This window comes from Doryrhamphus excisus, linkage group LG14, assembly GCF_037039965.1.
Source record: "Doryrhamphus excisus strain RoL-2023G ecotype Guam linkage group LG14, RoL_Dexc_Guam_v1.1, whole genome shotgun sequence".
NCBI classification, from domain to species: domain Eukaryota; kingdom Metazoa; phylum Chordata; class Actinopteri; order Syngnathiformes; family Syngnathidae; genus Doryrhamphus; species Doryrhamphus excisus.
The window spans coordinates 13,365,341-13,381,524 of NC_136370.1; the positions used below are offsets into that span (position 1 = coordinate 13,365,341).

Sequence of the window (16,184 nt, forward strand, 5' to 3'; positions counted from 1 at the left end):
CATGTTTGGGTGTTTTATTCAATTATTGCATGTGTGCTGGCTTGATCGAATGTCCTATTAGTGTTTATAAGCATCTCGTTACCCGTTAAATGCTTCCGAGTGTTACCCCTCGTACATATTGAAATGGTATTTGATAGAGCATTCCATTAAAAGAACAGAAATCCTATAAAAGGTTTTAATTCTGAAAGGATGACAACACAACTCAGGGTACTAAATACAAAACAAATCAGTCTCACATGAATTAGCTTGGCTCAAGGACGTGAAAAATGTATCAGTTGAGATGGCTAAATTCAAGGATCCTCTTTAAAACAAACCAAAAAACAGCTGGTTAAACCATTGTGCACTGCTATAACAACCAGACTGTGACTGCTCAGGATGTAATAGAACTGTGTATATTGTGTGTGTAGTTTTCCTCTATATGCCATAGCCAGTGGTTCATGCACATCAGAAACAGTCACTGCACATGCAATCACTTCAGGAGAATCTACTTTGGGTTCTGGGGAGGGGAGGAAATGATACCTGTGCATCTCTGCCATCAGTATACATCATTCCCATGCTAATCAATGTAGTAGTTATAGACAACACACTTTTTACAGTTTAGATAACAGGCTGACAAATCACGCTCAAAAGGAACACCTCAAAATGTAACAAATCTGTATAAAGAAAACAAATGACTGCAGAACTGACAGTTTGTACATTCTAAAGCTGAATCAGGTTGATCACAAACATGAAGGTTACACGGAAACTTTTTTTCAAGGGGGGGGGGGGGGGGGGGGGTATTAGGACATTTGTGATGGAGACACCTGGGCCTTTCGCATAGAACGCAGCGCTTTCTCTCGCAGGTGTTTCTCAAGGTCATCCAAGCTGTCATCTACTTCACTCTCTGATTCCTGAAAGAGGACACCATTTCATTTTTACTAAAGACATAATCTTGTTTTCAAACAATACACCCATTACTGTCATATTGTACACAGTTTACTGAACAGGAATTAGAAACCCTAGGGCGCTTAGGAGAACATAACAGACATAACCTTTCGTGATTCACCATCTTCATCCCCACCCTGGTTCTGCTGGCTGTCTCCAGTCCCTGCGTTGCCGCTCTTCTCCTTCTTATGCTTCTTGTGCTTCTTATGCTTCTTGTCTTTCTTATGCTTCTTCTCCTTCTTCTTCTTCTTTTTCTTTGCGCTGCCATCAACATCTGAATTCTGCAAAACATTTTAAAATGTAATTAAAAGAAACTCCAAAAATTAAGACAGTATGGTCTGAAGGAAGAGAGTAGTAATAAACTACCCATCTAACAATTACCTGCATTGCCTAAATATTTCAGTTGTATTGGAAAACGTCACACAATGACATTCTCGACTTGTTCAGTTATGTGTATGTAGATAAACTGGAGAATTTTAGACTATGTTCATGAGAATCTTAGGCCATGTTCACATGAATATGGATCAGAAAAACACGCACACCCCCTTGTCTACATGCAAACCTCGGTTTTTGTCTTTATTTGATGATTCAGCTCAAGTCCCACAGATTGCAGTCATCCCATTACAACCACTCGTCTACTGTTCGGCTACAAAGATTCGAATGAAACAATGACAGCAGCTTCTCTATGTTCTCTCTATGCTTCTAAATATGTCGTAGGTACATTCTAATGAAATATTTTCAGCTATCACTGTGGTCCACATACTGAAAGACATTATAGAGCAACTCATTAAGCAAATGTGAACTACAGTGGATAGACGTTTTTTTTCCCCCCACACTAGAATGGTGTAATCATGTGTTTTTAAATATAGGAAAGTAGGAAATATAGGAGTAGGAAATTCAGCGTGTGTAAATATGTTAAAACTGATTGTCCTGCATAGTATTTAGAAAAAGCAATGGTAAGTTAAAATAATTAAATGAATAACCATTAACATAAAGCCAACCTTGCTAGGTGACCGGCTGCCAGAACCACTGCTGGCCTTCTTGGCTGGTGGCGGGGACACACTGGCAGAGCGAGATGGTGACGGGGAGGCGGACGCAAGTGCTGGGCGTTTCACAGCTGCTGGCTGAGGGGAAAGGGATCGAGACCTGGAGGAAACCCTTCTCAAGGGCTGGGCACTCGGTGAAGGTCTGTGGTAGAGCAAAGTTGGTGATAATGGGCCATTTATATAAAGACACAAGTACAATCAAATCATGTTCCTGTACCAAAAAAAATGGCACAAGCAGTGACGTACCTCTGGTTGTTGCGTGGCTCTGGGGTACGTGAAACTCGTCTGATAGGCTTTTCATTGTGTGATGGTGAGTGTCTTCGCTGGTTGGAGGTTTCAAAACGTCGCACAGGACTGTTGGAACCTCTGATAGCGCGGCTGCGGCTTGCAGGGGAAGTGGAGCGACGGCTTGAAGCTGCTGCTGGAGGCGATCGTGCATCCCTACTTGGCCGACCGGAAGCTACCATGGGGCTTCTTCTCTGTCTAGGGGGGGAAGAAGAGGAGGGAGGTGTGCGCCTCCGCTGAGCAGGAGAGCCTCTACGTTTTGGGGATCTAGAAGTGCGCCGTTTCCCTCCCGGTGAAGCACGCCTTGTGGGAGAGCTAGATAATTTCCTCTTCTGAGTCGGAACAGGTGAAGAGCTGTAACGACGCTGGATTGGAGGTGAATAACGTCTGTTGGAAGGAGATCGTCTACGGGGAGGTGGGGAAGGAGACCTGTAAAGCACCACAAAACATTTAGGCTTTAAAAACGTGCTGAAAACGATGGGACTCGCAATGTCCAATGAAGTTGTGAAGTCACAATTTTTTAACACAAGCAAGTTAGACAAGTTAGCTTGTTTGTTCTAAAAATACTACTATTTAGTTTAAAGAATATTTATAAAATTATTTTTTCAATTAATTTATGTATATATTAAAAAAACAGACCACTTGACATTTGGCTTTTGTTTTTGGTCCATATCGCCCAGCCCTAACGCAGATACTATACTGAGAACACTTCAATACCTTCGTCTCGGAGAAGGCGATCTGCGACGCCTTGGGGGAGTTGGAGAACGGCGTCTGCGAGCACCAGGAGATGGTGATCGCCTTTTCCTGAAAGAGATCATCATGATCATGACCACCAAGCAGTCAATGTAAATTTCTGCAGTGGTTGTCCAACTTTTTACTGTCATATACCCCTTCACACATTTGACCTGAAGCTCTATACTATACAGTGAAGAAAATAAGTATTTGAACACCCTGCTATTTTGCTATTTCTCCCACTTAGAAATCATGGAGGGGTCTGAAATTTTCATCGTAGGTGCATGTCCACTGTGAGAGAGATAAACTAAAAAGAAAAATCCAGAAATCACAATGCATGATTTTTTAACAATTTATTTGTGTTATACAGCTGCAAATAAGTATTTGAACACCTGTGTATCATCTAGAATTCTGACCCTGAAAGACCTGTTAGTCTGCCCATTAGAAGTCCACCTGCACTCCATGTATCATCCTGAATCAGATGCACCTGTTTGAGGTCGTTAGCTGCATAAAGACACCTGTCCACCCCATACAATCAGTAAGACTTTAACTTGTAACATGGCGAAGACCAAAGAGCTGTCCAAAGACACCAGAGACAAAATTGTACACCTCCACAAGGCTGGAAAGGGCTACGGAGCAATTACCAAGCAGCTTGGTGAAAAAAGGTCCACTGTTGGAGCTATCATTAGAAAATGGAAGAAGCTAAACATGACGGTCAATCTCAATCGGAGTGGAGCCCCATGCAAGATATCACCTCGTGGGGTCTCAATGATTCTAAGAAAGGTGAGGAATCAGCCCAGAACTACACGACAGGACTTGGTCAATGACCTGAAAAGAGCTGGGACCACCGTTTCCAAGGTTACTGTAGGTAATACACTAAGACGTCATGATGTGAAATCATGCATGGCACGAAAGGTTCCCCTGCTTAAACCAGCACATGTCAAGGCCCGTCTTAAGTTTGCATATGACCATTTGGATGATACAGAGGAGTCATGGGAGAAAGTTTTATGGTCAGATGAGACCAAAATAGAACTTTTTGGTCATAATTCCAATAAGCGTGTTTGGAGGAAGAAGAATGAAGAGTACAATCCGAAGAACACCATCCCTACTGTGAAGCATGGGGGTGGTAGCATCATGCTTTGGGGGTGTTTTTCTGCACATGGGACAGGACGAGTGCACTGCATTAAAGAGAGGATGACTGGGGCCGTGTATTGTGAGATTTTGGGGAACAACCTCCTTCCCTCTGTCAGAGCATTGAAGATGGGTCGTGGCTGGGTCTTCCAACACGACAACGACCCGAAGCACACAGCCAGGAAAACCAAGGAGTGGCTCCGTAAGAAGCATATCAAGGTTCTAGCATGGCCCAGCCAGTCTCCAGACCTGAACCCAATCGAAAATCTTTGGAGGGAGCTCAAACTCCGTGTTTCTCAGCGACAGCCCAGAAACCTGACTGATCTAGAGAAGATCTGTGTGGAGGAGTGGGCCAAGATCCCTCCTGCAGTGTGTGCAAACCTGGTGAAAAACTACAGGAAACGTTTGACCTCTGTAATAGCAAACAAAGGCTACTGTACCAAATATTAACATTCATTTTCTCAGGTGTTCAAATACTTATTAGCAGCTGTATCACACAAATAAATTGTTAAAAAATCATGCATTGTGATTTCTGGATTTTTCTTTTTAGTTTATCTCTCTCACAGTGGACATGCACCTACGATGAAAATTTCAGACCCCTCCATGATTTCTAAGTGGGAGAAATAGCAAAATAGCAGGGTGTTCAAATACTTATTTTCTTCACTGTATATACACCCTTTAAAATATCAAAATTAAAATAGAAAGTTTGCCAATAATGACAAAGCATCTAAATTATGAAAATGCATATGATAAATGCCTGATTTTCAGGAGGTATCCTCCAATCATAGTGACAGGTTTCACTGCTGCGCCGTGCAGGGATTGAAACACATATATAAAATGAAATCCTCAAGATTTAAAAAAACACGCTTAATGCAAAAATAATCAAACTATGCAACTTTGCTTATATGATGCACACAGAGCAATGACCAACTTAATGGTCAGTTATGGTCCTTTCTGCTACGTTCTCCTTGCACCGTGAGGCATTCACACCTACTTGGGGGGTTTGCGTATCATACTTTGGTAACCTAAGATTTTCTGCATATAATAATATTATACTGACCTAGGAGAGGCATCTCTGGGTCGCCTACGCATGGAAGGCGTGTGGCTACGTCTCTTCCGAACATCCCCATTTCTTGCACCTGGTCCTGCCTTTGGCCTCTTAGATATTTCATCTTCTGAGGAGGAGGATCCTGAATCTGAAACCAACACAATTGATTTTAGGGCAGCACTTAATAATAAAGCAATCAGTGAATGTCATGGAAAGACTTGCTGCGCTATGTGAAGGGAAAAGATCACAGATAAAAATGCATACAACCTGAAGATGACTCCCGATTTTGTCTGCGATATTGTCGTCTCTGTTGCACTGAATCTGCTGCTGTGCCTTTCTCGAGTTTATCCTCATCTGAAATATTTCATTTTGAAAGGGCCAATATCAGCGACAATGGAACTTAGTTTGCAGAAAACCAGCTTAATGAGAACATACTGGGTCATTGTGTTGTCTGATACCTCAAGACATTTTTTTCTAAAAGCACCTACCTGATTCGGACCCAGAGTGCCTGGTTTTAATGTTATCCGAAGGTGAATCACCCCTTGCATCAGCTTTTCTCTTAAAACCTAAAAAGCAAAATTAGATAATGGATTAGGCTGTCATGGCTGTATGTACTTTAAAATTATGCATCTGTAAATAAATCATCACATTTAGGACAAAAACAAACACAAATGTAGAGGCCTTTACCAGATGATCTGGGAGGAGATGCTGAACCTCTTCCCCTTCTTGCCCGTGGTGATGGCGATCGCCTGTCTTTCCTGGGGGGGCTAATAGAGGCATCAATAATGTGGGGGGGTTTTCGCAGGGGTGAGTTGGATATTCTTTTCATTAGTTTTTTGGGTGAGTGAGAGCGTGAGGAGCTACTGCCATATGATGAAGCAGAGCGAGAGCGCCTCCTGTGGGACACAGATGAAAAGACATTCATTTAAATTTAAAAGTACAAGTACAGGTATGGTGGAAACAACCGTGGCCCAGTAGAAACATAAAAGTTTTGGCAATGAATTAAAAGGAATACTCAAACCCCAAATAAAGTCTGAGAAAGCACCAACCTGCGGACAGGAGAACGCCTGTGTCTGTTTCTGGAGCTGGTAGGGCCCCTTCTGGGTGGGCTTCTTCGACGTGGAGACAATCTCCTTCTGGGACTCTGCCTTCTACGTGGAGAGTAGGATCTTAAAAAAACAAAAAAAACAGGAATATTAGGGTCCTTTAAAGCAAGTATTGAATGAACTCAAACCAGCAACAAATATGAGAAATAACCTTGAACGAGAGCGTCGTTTGCGATAGTGGGAATGAGAACGGGAGCGGCGGTGAGGTCTTTCCTTTCTACTGTCTTTCTCCCTATCCCTGGACCTTTCCTCTTTCTTATTTATCTCATGCGACGGCTCTTTGTCTTCAGTCACAGAGTCTGCTTTCACACACTCCATAACAGTTTCACTGGAGGTCAAGAAAAGGAATATTAGCTTTAAAGCAACCTTGAATTAGTTCAAATGTAGATGATACAAAGTGTACTCAACTATACTAACTTCAACTAACTTCTAACAAGTAAAACAGACCTCGTGGAAGATGCCTCTTGGATGACTGGTTCTGGCATGGATCTTCCTGATGTATCAGGCTCCATAGACTTCTCTACAGGTTTTGTGGGCAGCTGCATCAAGGGTGGAGGAGGTGAGTTTCCACCAGCTGGACTAGCTTTGCGCCTTGGGGACCGTGAAGGACTACGCTTCCTTTCCCGCCTCACTGGTGACCTGCGCCGTGGAGATGGTGACCTTCGTCGTGGCGATGGTGATCTCGTCTTCCGTCTGGACAGAAAAAAGGAGAAAGCTGTGATTCCTGCACATATCCAAGCTTCAGTCCGAGATCTTTCCCAATATGAACTGTGGTGTTTCCCCCAAGTCAGCTGGTTAATTGTAGCAGTGTGTTCTAGGGTTGGGGGTGTGTGTTAAGATGGCATCTTTTGCATAATTGACCACTTGTGTGTGTGCGCATTATGTTATGTTTTCAAAACTTTTTAAACAACAGAACATGAAGTACTTAAAGGCATACATTTAACTACAAAGGTTAAAAAGAGGAAATGGCCCAAAGGAAATGACAGGAGCTGTCAAAAGTTTGGGATCATTTGAAACTCAAAACCGACATCCGGCCTGTCAAAGCTTTTCATGTGGCCCGCTAATGACCCAAATAATGTAAACCCTTCAGTCTAACCAGAAAGGTGCTCCTTTATGCAGTAGTCAGTGTTGACAATTTGTTGACTACAGCTGAAGCGTTTGTAATTATGCAGTTATGATGCCATCTAATGGATGGTGGTCTAACTACATTCCATTCAGTTTATAAGTATGTGTGGCAGCTTTTATTTGTGAAAAGGGTCCACCACAGATAATGGAATGAATGAATGGGAAAACCTGGACTACATTACCTTCTTGGGCTCTTCGACTGAGCCCTCTCTCGTGAATCCTTTTTGTCGTCCTCCAGTTTCTTCAAAGATGCAAGCTTCTCCTGTTCAATCTGTAGGAAGAGCCCAACACAAGCCTCACTAACAATACAGCATCTATCCCAAAATAACATTAATAAGATGGTTACTGGCTGTGCACTGCACTGCACTGCCTAAGTGAGGTTATTTACTCATATCAAATTATACTGTATGTGTCAATTAACATATAAAATAAAGAGGTTCATAATTGGGAGTACATCCCACCTGTCGCTGTTTGATTTCCTCTTTTTTCTGTTCCAAAAATGGAGTTGGGATGCCAGCAATGTTCTCCTGGGCACTCAGCAACAGGGGCCAGAGGTCTTTCATAAACTCTCTGGCATTTTTCCCATTCAGGAAACCCGTCAAGTTAATCTGCATCATCTTGCTATCCGGGTGCTGCAAAACACACCAAGTACGGAAGAGAAGAAAAAGCATTTTGCTTTTGAAATAATGGAACAAATAACATCACAAAGAGGTAGAATCCATCTTTCTACCTTCTATTTCTCAAAAATATACCTGAGATTTTCATTAACTGTACAAAAAAATAATTTGCTAATACTTAAAGTATCTTAATCCCAGAGTACACTGGGGGAAAACGTGATTCTATCTGAACTCCAACTCTTAAATTTGATAATGTGAGATAACTCAAGAGAGAGAGTTCTAACAGATCAAAACTTGCATGCACTATTGCTGTCAATGCAAAATGCAAATTTTAGTTGTTGCTCCTCAAATATATACACTATCAGTTACTATGAATCAGATCTTGTGTTTAAAATGTCCTCAACGATATCCCCTCGACTTAAACCTGTATCCCTTCCCATCCCATATTCCCTTGTAGTCTCCCCATAGTCTACCTCAGGAGTTTAATAAATATCCACAATACAGAGTGCATTAAAACCCAACACTTTAAGCACAGTTCCGGTGTCTTCAGTGAGTCCCGTGGGATCAGTGGGCATGGAGCTCCCTTGGCTTGCTTCCGCCTCACTACAGCTTGAGACTCAACCACCTTGAGCTTAATGTTATATCATTTATCTAAATTGCAAGAGACGAACAAGCAATAATGAGTACAGAGTAACACAAAAAGGTGTTATTCAACACATGAATGTCAATTCAATGATCAGTCTTACTATTATCAGAAGTGCTATTTAACTTAGCTTAATCAATCATACCTACCCATGAAATATGTAAACAGATACACATGTGGTTACTTGTTTTATGGAAAATTCAAGACTAACTAGAAGGCCTCTGACAATACTGACTTCCACCAAGATTAATTAAATGTAAATGCGGCTTGCCTATCAACACTGATGCTTATTACCATTTCAAAAGGGAATTAATTGTATATTATAGTATTCTGAGATTACAGTGGAACCTTGGTTAGCATCATGAATTAATTCCAAGGGCCAAAACAAAAGGATGTTGACCGAAACAAATTTTCCAATAAGAAATTATGTCAATCCTACTATGCCATTCCAAAAAAAATTTCAGAGTCAACTCCTGACAACAAAGGATGTTTTGTCATAAAATAAAAAAACAGTGTGAGTCACACAGCATATTAATATGACAAGACACGTACTATATTATAAGCTAACTGGAGAATGCATGCAAACAGAGGCAAAATCTTGGTGTAACCGGAAGACATGCTAACTGAGGTTCCACTGTACATTAAAAAAAAATGTACTTGGGGGGAAAAAAAATTCTCAGACAAGTCAAATTTAAAAAAAAAAAAAAATTAGATCGATTATTTATGAGGATTTGTGAACATTACTAAGCTATGGGATGTTTAATGTCTTAATATCCACTTGGCATGTTCATTATATACAAGGGTGTGGTCACAAACCCATTTGTATCACAACCAGGTGAAAAACACCCGATATTTCGAAAAAAATTGAAATCAGTTGAAAAGCTTCTGTGTTAATGCAAATAATTAAGAAAATTTTTACTCTTAAAGATCTACTGCGCAGTCACAATGTACAAATGAAGAACTCAGACACTGGGTGCCTTATTATTATACTGTACATTCTATGCTTTGTTATCAGCCATTTATAAATTACCAACTAAGGGTATATCAGATGGGTTTTCTGGGAAAAAAATGCCTCTTTTGAAGACAAAAAGCACACAGGAGTGAGTTTTCCAAAGTAAAAAAAAAACGATTTTAAAAATCTGCAAACTTGCAGGGTTGTGAATATGCGGGGATCTACTGTACTTTAAAGAAATATGCAACTCCCCCCCTATATACCTACATCTTCAGCCGCATTTAAAGGGATCTGGACATTTTAATGATGCCCTGTAAATATCTCAAAAGGACATTATTATAGCATTTTTTAGGTGTGTCTATCACTGGCATGATATTAATGATCCCTACATATAACTCACCTCAAAACACACACTGCATCATGAAGGGAGAGTTGGGCTCAGTGACTTTGGGCTCAGGAGAGAGCTAATTAGGTGTTGGTGCTATACTTCTGATGCAAGGTATAACATCCATATTGGTTCAGGCCTTTTAAATCATAAATCACATCATCATTAGAAGTATGCTGAATAAAGGCACTTTTTCACATAACAGCAAAACATTGTTGTTATCATCACACCAATGGCTATTTTAACCACTCATTTTGATTAAGGTGAGCACTTCCCTCAGTTGACAAAAAGTGACAAGTAACCACAATTAAAAGCAATACCTTATCTTCAAGCTGGTTAAATATGAACTCTATGACGACATCATCCTCGAACCCCAAAATCTCCGTCACTCGTTGGGTAATCCAGGGCTTTATGACTTCCAGGTTCACTTTGGTCATATCCACCTATGAATCGGTTAAGATAAGCAAATGAAAAACTGAAGTACACAGGAACAATTTCAGCTCTGTGATACTAACATGACGTTAATTGTCCAGATACGGAATTTATTCTCATAAAATTGCTATTTTTTCTCATTAGAATGCAGTTTTTTTCCTCCAAATATTTTTATTTATTCTTGTAGAATTACAGCTGTTTTTCCATTTCTGATGGGATTTTTCCACCAACTATTCAACTTTCTTCTTGTGCATTCTCTTTCCTTAATTAGGGCTTTATTCCCATAATATTTAGACTTTATTCTTGTTACATTACAACTTTTGACACAACCTAATTTTGCCCAAATATTATTCTGTTCATTCTTCACAACATTTACATAAAAACAATGTATTTTCCTTTAATATTTCAAATTATGCTACTAAAATTAATTAATTTTTCCTCATATTATATTGTTCTCGTAAATTTAAAAATGTTTCTTTTAATATTGTGATTTTATGCGTGAAAATCATTTCCAATTATTTTCCTTGTAAAAGTAAATCAGTTATCCTTACAATGTACCGTAATCCAATAAATAAATATAAACAACCCGGCCCATAAATGGCTCCTTTGCTGCACTTTTGACACCCTGCTCTAATCCTGTAGTATAAAAAAAACACACACACACACACACAAGCTATACCACAAAACATACACTTGGGCTAAATGTTGATCAAACGTGGATTTTGTGTACCTTTTTGTCGAGACATTCTGCAAATTTCAGCTGCTTCAGTAGCTTCTTGTGCTTGTTGCTAAACCGGTTGTCTTGCTCCGCGCTAGTGCCCTGTAAAAATACATGAATGAACACATGTCATCTGATCTAAAAGCATGGCAATATGACAACACATGCAAAGGCCGTATGTGTCGCCCATCAGACTGTTTCTGTTTGGATGAAAATAACAATTCTGGGAACATACAATTACTGCAATTGGATATTTAATGTATTGGCAAATGACTGAGCAGAGCGGCTCGAGGAATCGGGTTATTTCAAGCAATAAATGTAACATATGACATTGATAGCGTCAAGCTAACTTTGGCTAAATAAACAGCTTGTGTAATCCTGTACAGACAAAATCAACAATATAGCCATTGGCATTTAAAATATGTTCAATAACAGATTGTACATGTTTTACGATGGACATTAATACTGCTTGTATGTAACCCAACATTAGCAATGGAAGCAAGGCGCTCACGAAGGAGGAAACGACGAACCAGCCGGTCGCCATCTTTATTAGCAAAGGCTAGCCGTTTACGTTAGCCAGTTAGCAAAGTTGGACGTCACTTTCAATTCAATTGTCAGGCGAGACTAACTTTAAACTGAATTCACGGTTATAATACGACCTTACAAGTTGTGCTATAGTGGTTAACCTCCGGTCAAAAGACAATTTGTGGTCAAGGCAATGGTGCCTCTCACCAGTTGATAGTCGGAGCCCTTACACCGCAACGTTTGTGAGTCGTTCGCGACCAACACGATATGCAGATACCGAATGTACGCACAGAGCAAAATATAGATCTACAGTAACATAGTTCTTAAAACAACGAAAATGTAAAACAACTTACGCGGAAGAAACCCGCGTCCATCTTTGATGAATATGAGAGGATCGAAGGCCGCTGCTGAGTGAGACGTCTTCAGTGCTGTGGTAGCCTCGTGAAGAATGCGCCTCTATCGGAAACACCGGGAACTACAACCACTGGAGCAGCTTAACTGTGGAAAGCCCACAGTTGACCCTTTCATGCCTTTACCCTAAACACGACGTGTATTCTTCTTCTTTTGGTTTTATGGCAGGTGGCACCCAACGTAAAAGGTGGACGTGTGTCCTTTCAACAACAAACAACATGTCTGCCTTCAGTCAAATTGACATTTGATCCTTGTTTATCATAATAATAATAACAATACATTTACATTACACTTAAACACAGGAAATAAACTTAAATGGCAAAATGTGAACACATAAAATCTTAAGCGTCAACATGGAGAAGGACAGTAATTTTCATTAAGGTGGAGCAAGGTGAAGCTAACCGATATTGATAAAATAAAATAAATAATATTTGTGAATCAGCTAGGAGACCAGGGTTCAATTCCACCCTCAGCCATCTCTGTGTGGAGTTTGCATGTTCTCCCTGTGCATGCATGGGTTTTCTCCTGGTACTTCGGTTTCCTCCCACATTCCAAAAACATGCTAGGTTAATTGGCGACTTCAAATTGTCCATAGGTATGAATGTGAGTGTGAATGGTTGTTTGTCTATATGTGTTCTGTGATTGGCTGGCGACCAGTCCAGGGTGTACCCCGCCTCTCGCCCGAAGACAGCTGGGATAGGCTCCAGCACCCCCGCGACCCTTGTGAGGAAAAAGCGGTAGAAAATGAATGAATGAATGAAAAAAAATTAAAGTAAGAATTGCAAAATTTTCAAATTTCCCAGTAAAATAAAGAATAAAACCTAGATGGGGCTGCCATAAATGTCTGCTTGTGCAAGTACAAATACACAAAGTCATAATACAACAGTAAAATCATACATAGCAATACTGAGTACATTTATTTTTTTATATGAAGTTTTTATATGAAGGTCTGATTTAAAGCACACAGCATTTAATATATATTTTTCAAAGTAATTACAAAACAGAAGGTTTTAATTGTCAACTGGTTTTCACTCATTACCAAAACCACACTATTGGCAAAGAGATTGGAAAAAAATCTCTGTTAGATGTTATGGTATAGGTAGAGAAGTGTGTACAATATTTAATGTTCGTTCTATTGTGTGAATGCTGAGAGTCAACCATTCACAATTTTATTCTATGACAAAAAAACACAAAAGGTTATAATGGGCAGAAAAGCATTGTTTATGGTATTGTATGCTTAATCACAGACAAGATGATAGAAAATGAATGATCTGGCAATGGCGGAATCTTGTGTTCACGTTCTCCATTAACTTCTTACTTCAGCTTGGTGACAGCACCTCTCAGCATGCACACAATATTTTTGCGAGAAATTGCAATTACTAGTTTATAAAAAGGTCAGAACACGTCATCACAATCGTCAATGAATGTTACATTTTAACAGCCTGAGCTTCTCGAGTTAAAAATAATGTTTTTTTTTTAAATCCATACCAATTTTCAGTTACAACGACAAATAAAACAACACAGATGAGTATGTAACAGGACAGTATGTACTTCCTGAAACAGTCCTAATGTGCCCGTGTGTGTGCAAATGTATCATATTGTCCATTTTACACAGTTCTGCATGATAATTCAGGATGAAACCAACAGTAGTGTAATGGCAGAAGGTTGAGGAAAAGTTAGTTAGTCCATAGAGCAGATATTGCTAGCTGACTGGTGAACACTTTTCTGGAATGGAGTGCAGCATATCTGAAACCAGCTCCTCAAGCCCAAACGCTGGCGCCCAGCCCCAATCTCTCCTGGCGTTGGTGTCATCAAACCTCACTGGCCAGCTGTCTGCTGCAGAGATGCAAACATAATGACAGAGTCAATGATGCTCAACCTTATATATACTATATAACAGAGTCATACCAATGGTCTGACGAACAGCGTCTGGGTTGTAGGTGACCTTGAGATGAGGGAGATGCTTGCGGATTTCTTGGGCCACTTCCTCTGGAGTGAAGCTCATGGCAGCGATGTTGTAAGTGCGCAGGGACAGCTGGCACTCGGGAGCCTGCATAAACTCTATAGTGGCACGGTGGCAGTCAGAAATGTGCATCATGGGAAGACGAGTGTCGGGGCGCAGGTAACACTCATGGTGACCCTTGCTGAGGGCATCATGGAAGATCTGAACAGCATAGTCTGTGAATAAAGAGGTTGCGAACGCTTACTCCTTAACACCTGACATGATAGGACAGTATACAGTAAATTCAGATGTACCTGTTGTACCTCCCCCAGGATGTGTGTTGAAAGATATCACTCCTGGGTAACGCAAGCAGCGGAAGTCCAGTCCATATTTATGATGGAGGTACTAGAAGAAGTGTATTGATGTGTTATTCTGTGTCAAACGTTGATGTGGATGTTGAACGAAAGGGTCTTTTAAATTGATCCACCTCCCCCATTAGTTCGCCATGAACTTTAGACACCCCGTAGATGGTTCGTGGTCTTTGGACGCACAGGTCAGGCACAGGGTCACGAGGAGAAGAAGGACCAAATGCTCCAATGGTGCTGGGCACAAAGAGTCGCAGACAGTTCTCCAGAGCCAAGTCCAGCACGTTATGAAGACCTTGATAGACAACAGAAAATCAAAGCTACGTGAACATAAAAAACATTCAAAGTGTGACTGATGTAAGTGCGTCTTTTTACAGCTGACCTGTAATGTTGATTTTGCGTGCCAAAGCCACATTTGCCTCCCCGACAGCACTCAGCAGGGCACTGTAGTGGACCAGCCAAGTGATGTGGTTATTTACAATTAGTTCTCTGAGATGTTTGTAGTCCAACACATCAGCATATACAAATGGACCTGATGGAGAAAGAAAACAAGGAGTCCTGTCATAATTCATGATCAAATGTGCTAGTAAGAATACTGGATAGAAGTTGTGCAAGTTAAACAGAATATACCACTCTTAAAAACATGGGGTGGGGGCTTCTTTATATCTGACAGGATTACGTTCTCTGTTCCATACTGTTTCCTGGCCAACAATTAAAGCATAGAGTCATCAGATTTTCAGGCATTTTACATAGCAAATTAATTATGAATATAGCTCACCTGAGTAACTGTGCTAGCCCCACACCTAACTGTCCGAGCCCACCTGTATGAAATGTATGACATGTAAATTATAAAATTGCATGGAGTTTTACATAGAAGACAAAATCAGTGTTGTTGTTGTTGATACTTTGTATTCTTACTAAACAAGAAAAATTATTGTTCCAAATTGTAATCCACAATTACAACAGTTAATAGAAGAGCCAATCTAAGCAAACTTTGTATTGTAAAATATCTATCCCTAGTTATTGGCTGCAAGAGAAAGAGATGTCTCACCAGTAATGAGGACACGGGGGTTTTCCTGGGTTTGTGGTGGATTACAAGTCTCATTCCTATTCCACCTGCTTGTATTTCCATGTATGAAGCCAAAGCTGCGACAGGACAAATTCTGAACCCAGTTGAGAAAACCTCGGCAAGACATACCCAGACCAGGCAAAGCACAGGCTCGTACACCAGATTGCATAGCCGGTAGCTGTCCTCAAAAAATGTAAGTAAACTGAACTTGGAGCATGCTGACAGCACGAAAACTGTATCGGTCGTGTTCAGAAGGAACACTGTATAAAAGTTGTGTTGAATTTCATTAAGCGTACACCCAAACTGAGCTAAAACAGTTGGTACATCCACAAAAAAGATTGAGTAAAGTTTAAACAAGTATTCTAAAATGCAAAGAAGCCCACCCGGCCGGTCACCCGTAAAGCAGCGCCAGTTGTAGAAAGAAGCTTTGTGGTTCTTGTCTACATTTCACATTCACTTGCACTTGTGCCCCTTGCCTAAACAGGATAATGCTGACATGCTGTGTACAGGGATTTGTATTGTGAACAGTGTTTAGCTGAGCTTAACAGGACTGGGGGGTGTGTCCATGATGCTGCCTTTACTGATAATGTGCTGTATATTCAACAGCAGGGAAGTTTACAAAGGTAAGCAACCGATTTGGAAGGATAATAACCATGAAAAAAATAGACTAACATTATGCACATGGGGATTTACATTGTGAAACCGATTTCTTCTGCTCACTTTTTCGT

At 40.5% G+C, this 16,184-nt stretch overlaps 2 protein-coding genes across 7 annotated transcripts; both read right to left on the reverse strand.

The window, feature by feature from the left end:
- Nucleotides 1–161: 161 nt before the first annotated feature.
- Nucleotides 162–12,167, reverse strand: srrm1 (serine/arginine repetitive matrix 1). Of its 5 annotated transcripts, none has more exons than XM_058090461.2 (17): nt 12,023–12,167; nt 11,157–11,246; nt 10,315–10,437; nt 7,859–8,029; nt 7,580–7,668; nt 6,720–6,965; nt 6,424–6,600; nt 6,216–6,335; nt 5,854–6,062; nt 5,655–5,732; nt 5,434–5,520; nt 5,179–5,314; nt 2,973–3,059; nt 2,217–2,684; nt 1,926–2,112; nt 1,061–1,205; nt 162–890 (listed from the first exon to the last, which is right to left on the reverse strand). In XM_058090461.2, the coding sequence occupies exons 1-17, from the start codon at nt 12,041–12,043 to the stop codon at nt 877–879; spliced, it is 2,448 nt and encodes an 815-aa protein (XP_057946444.2). In that variant the 5' UTR covers nt 12,044–12,167; the 3' UTR covers nt 162–876. The 5 variants fall into 5 exon arrangements, with proteins under 5 accessions (XP_057946444.2, XP_057946441.2, XP_057946447.2 ...); XM_058090458.2 differs by having other exon boundaries at nt 1,032–1,205; XM_058090464.2 differs by lacking the exons at nt 11,157–11,246; nt 12,023–12,167 and adding an exon at nt 10,010–10,133 and having other exon boundaries at nt 1,032–1,205.
- A 1,110-nt stretch (nt 12,168–13,277) lies between these two features.
- Nucleotides 13,278–15,941, reverse strand: tdh2 (L-threonine dehydrogenase 2). 2 transcript variants are annotated; one of them, XM_058090465.2, is made up of 8 exons: nt 15,439–15,941; nt 15,166–15,208; nt 15,018–15,088; nt 14,770–14,919; nt 14,510–14,682; nt 14,337–14,427; nt 13,989–14,258; nt 13,278–13,916 (listed from the first exon to the last, which is right to left on the reverse strand). In XM_058090465.2, the coding sequence occupies exons 1-8, from the start codon at nt 15,623–15,625 to the stop codon at nt 13,783–13,785; spliced, it is 1,119 nt and encodes a 372-aa protein (XP_057946448.2). In that variant the 5' UTR covers nt 15,626–15,941; the 3' UTR covers nt 13,278–13,782. The 2 variants fall into 2 exon arrangements, with proteins under 2 accessions (XP_057946448.2, XP_057946449.2); XM_058090466.2 differs by lacking the exons at nt 15,018–15,088; nt 15,166–15,208.
- Between the last annotated feature and the right edge of the window lie 243 nt (nt 15,942–16,184).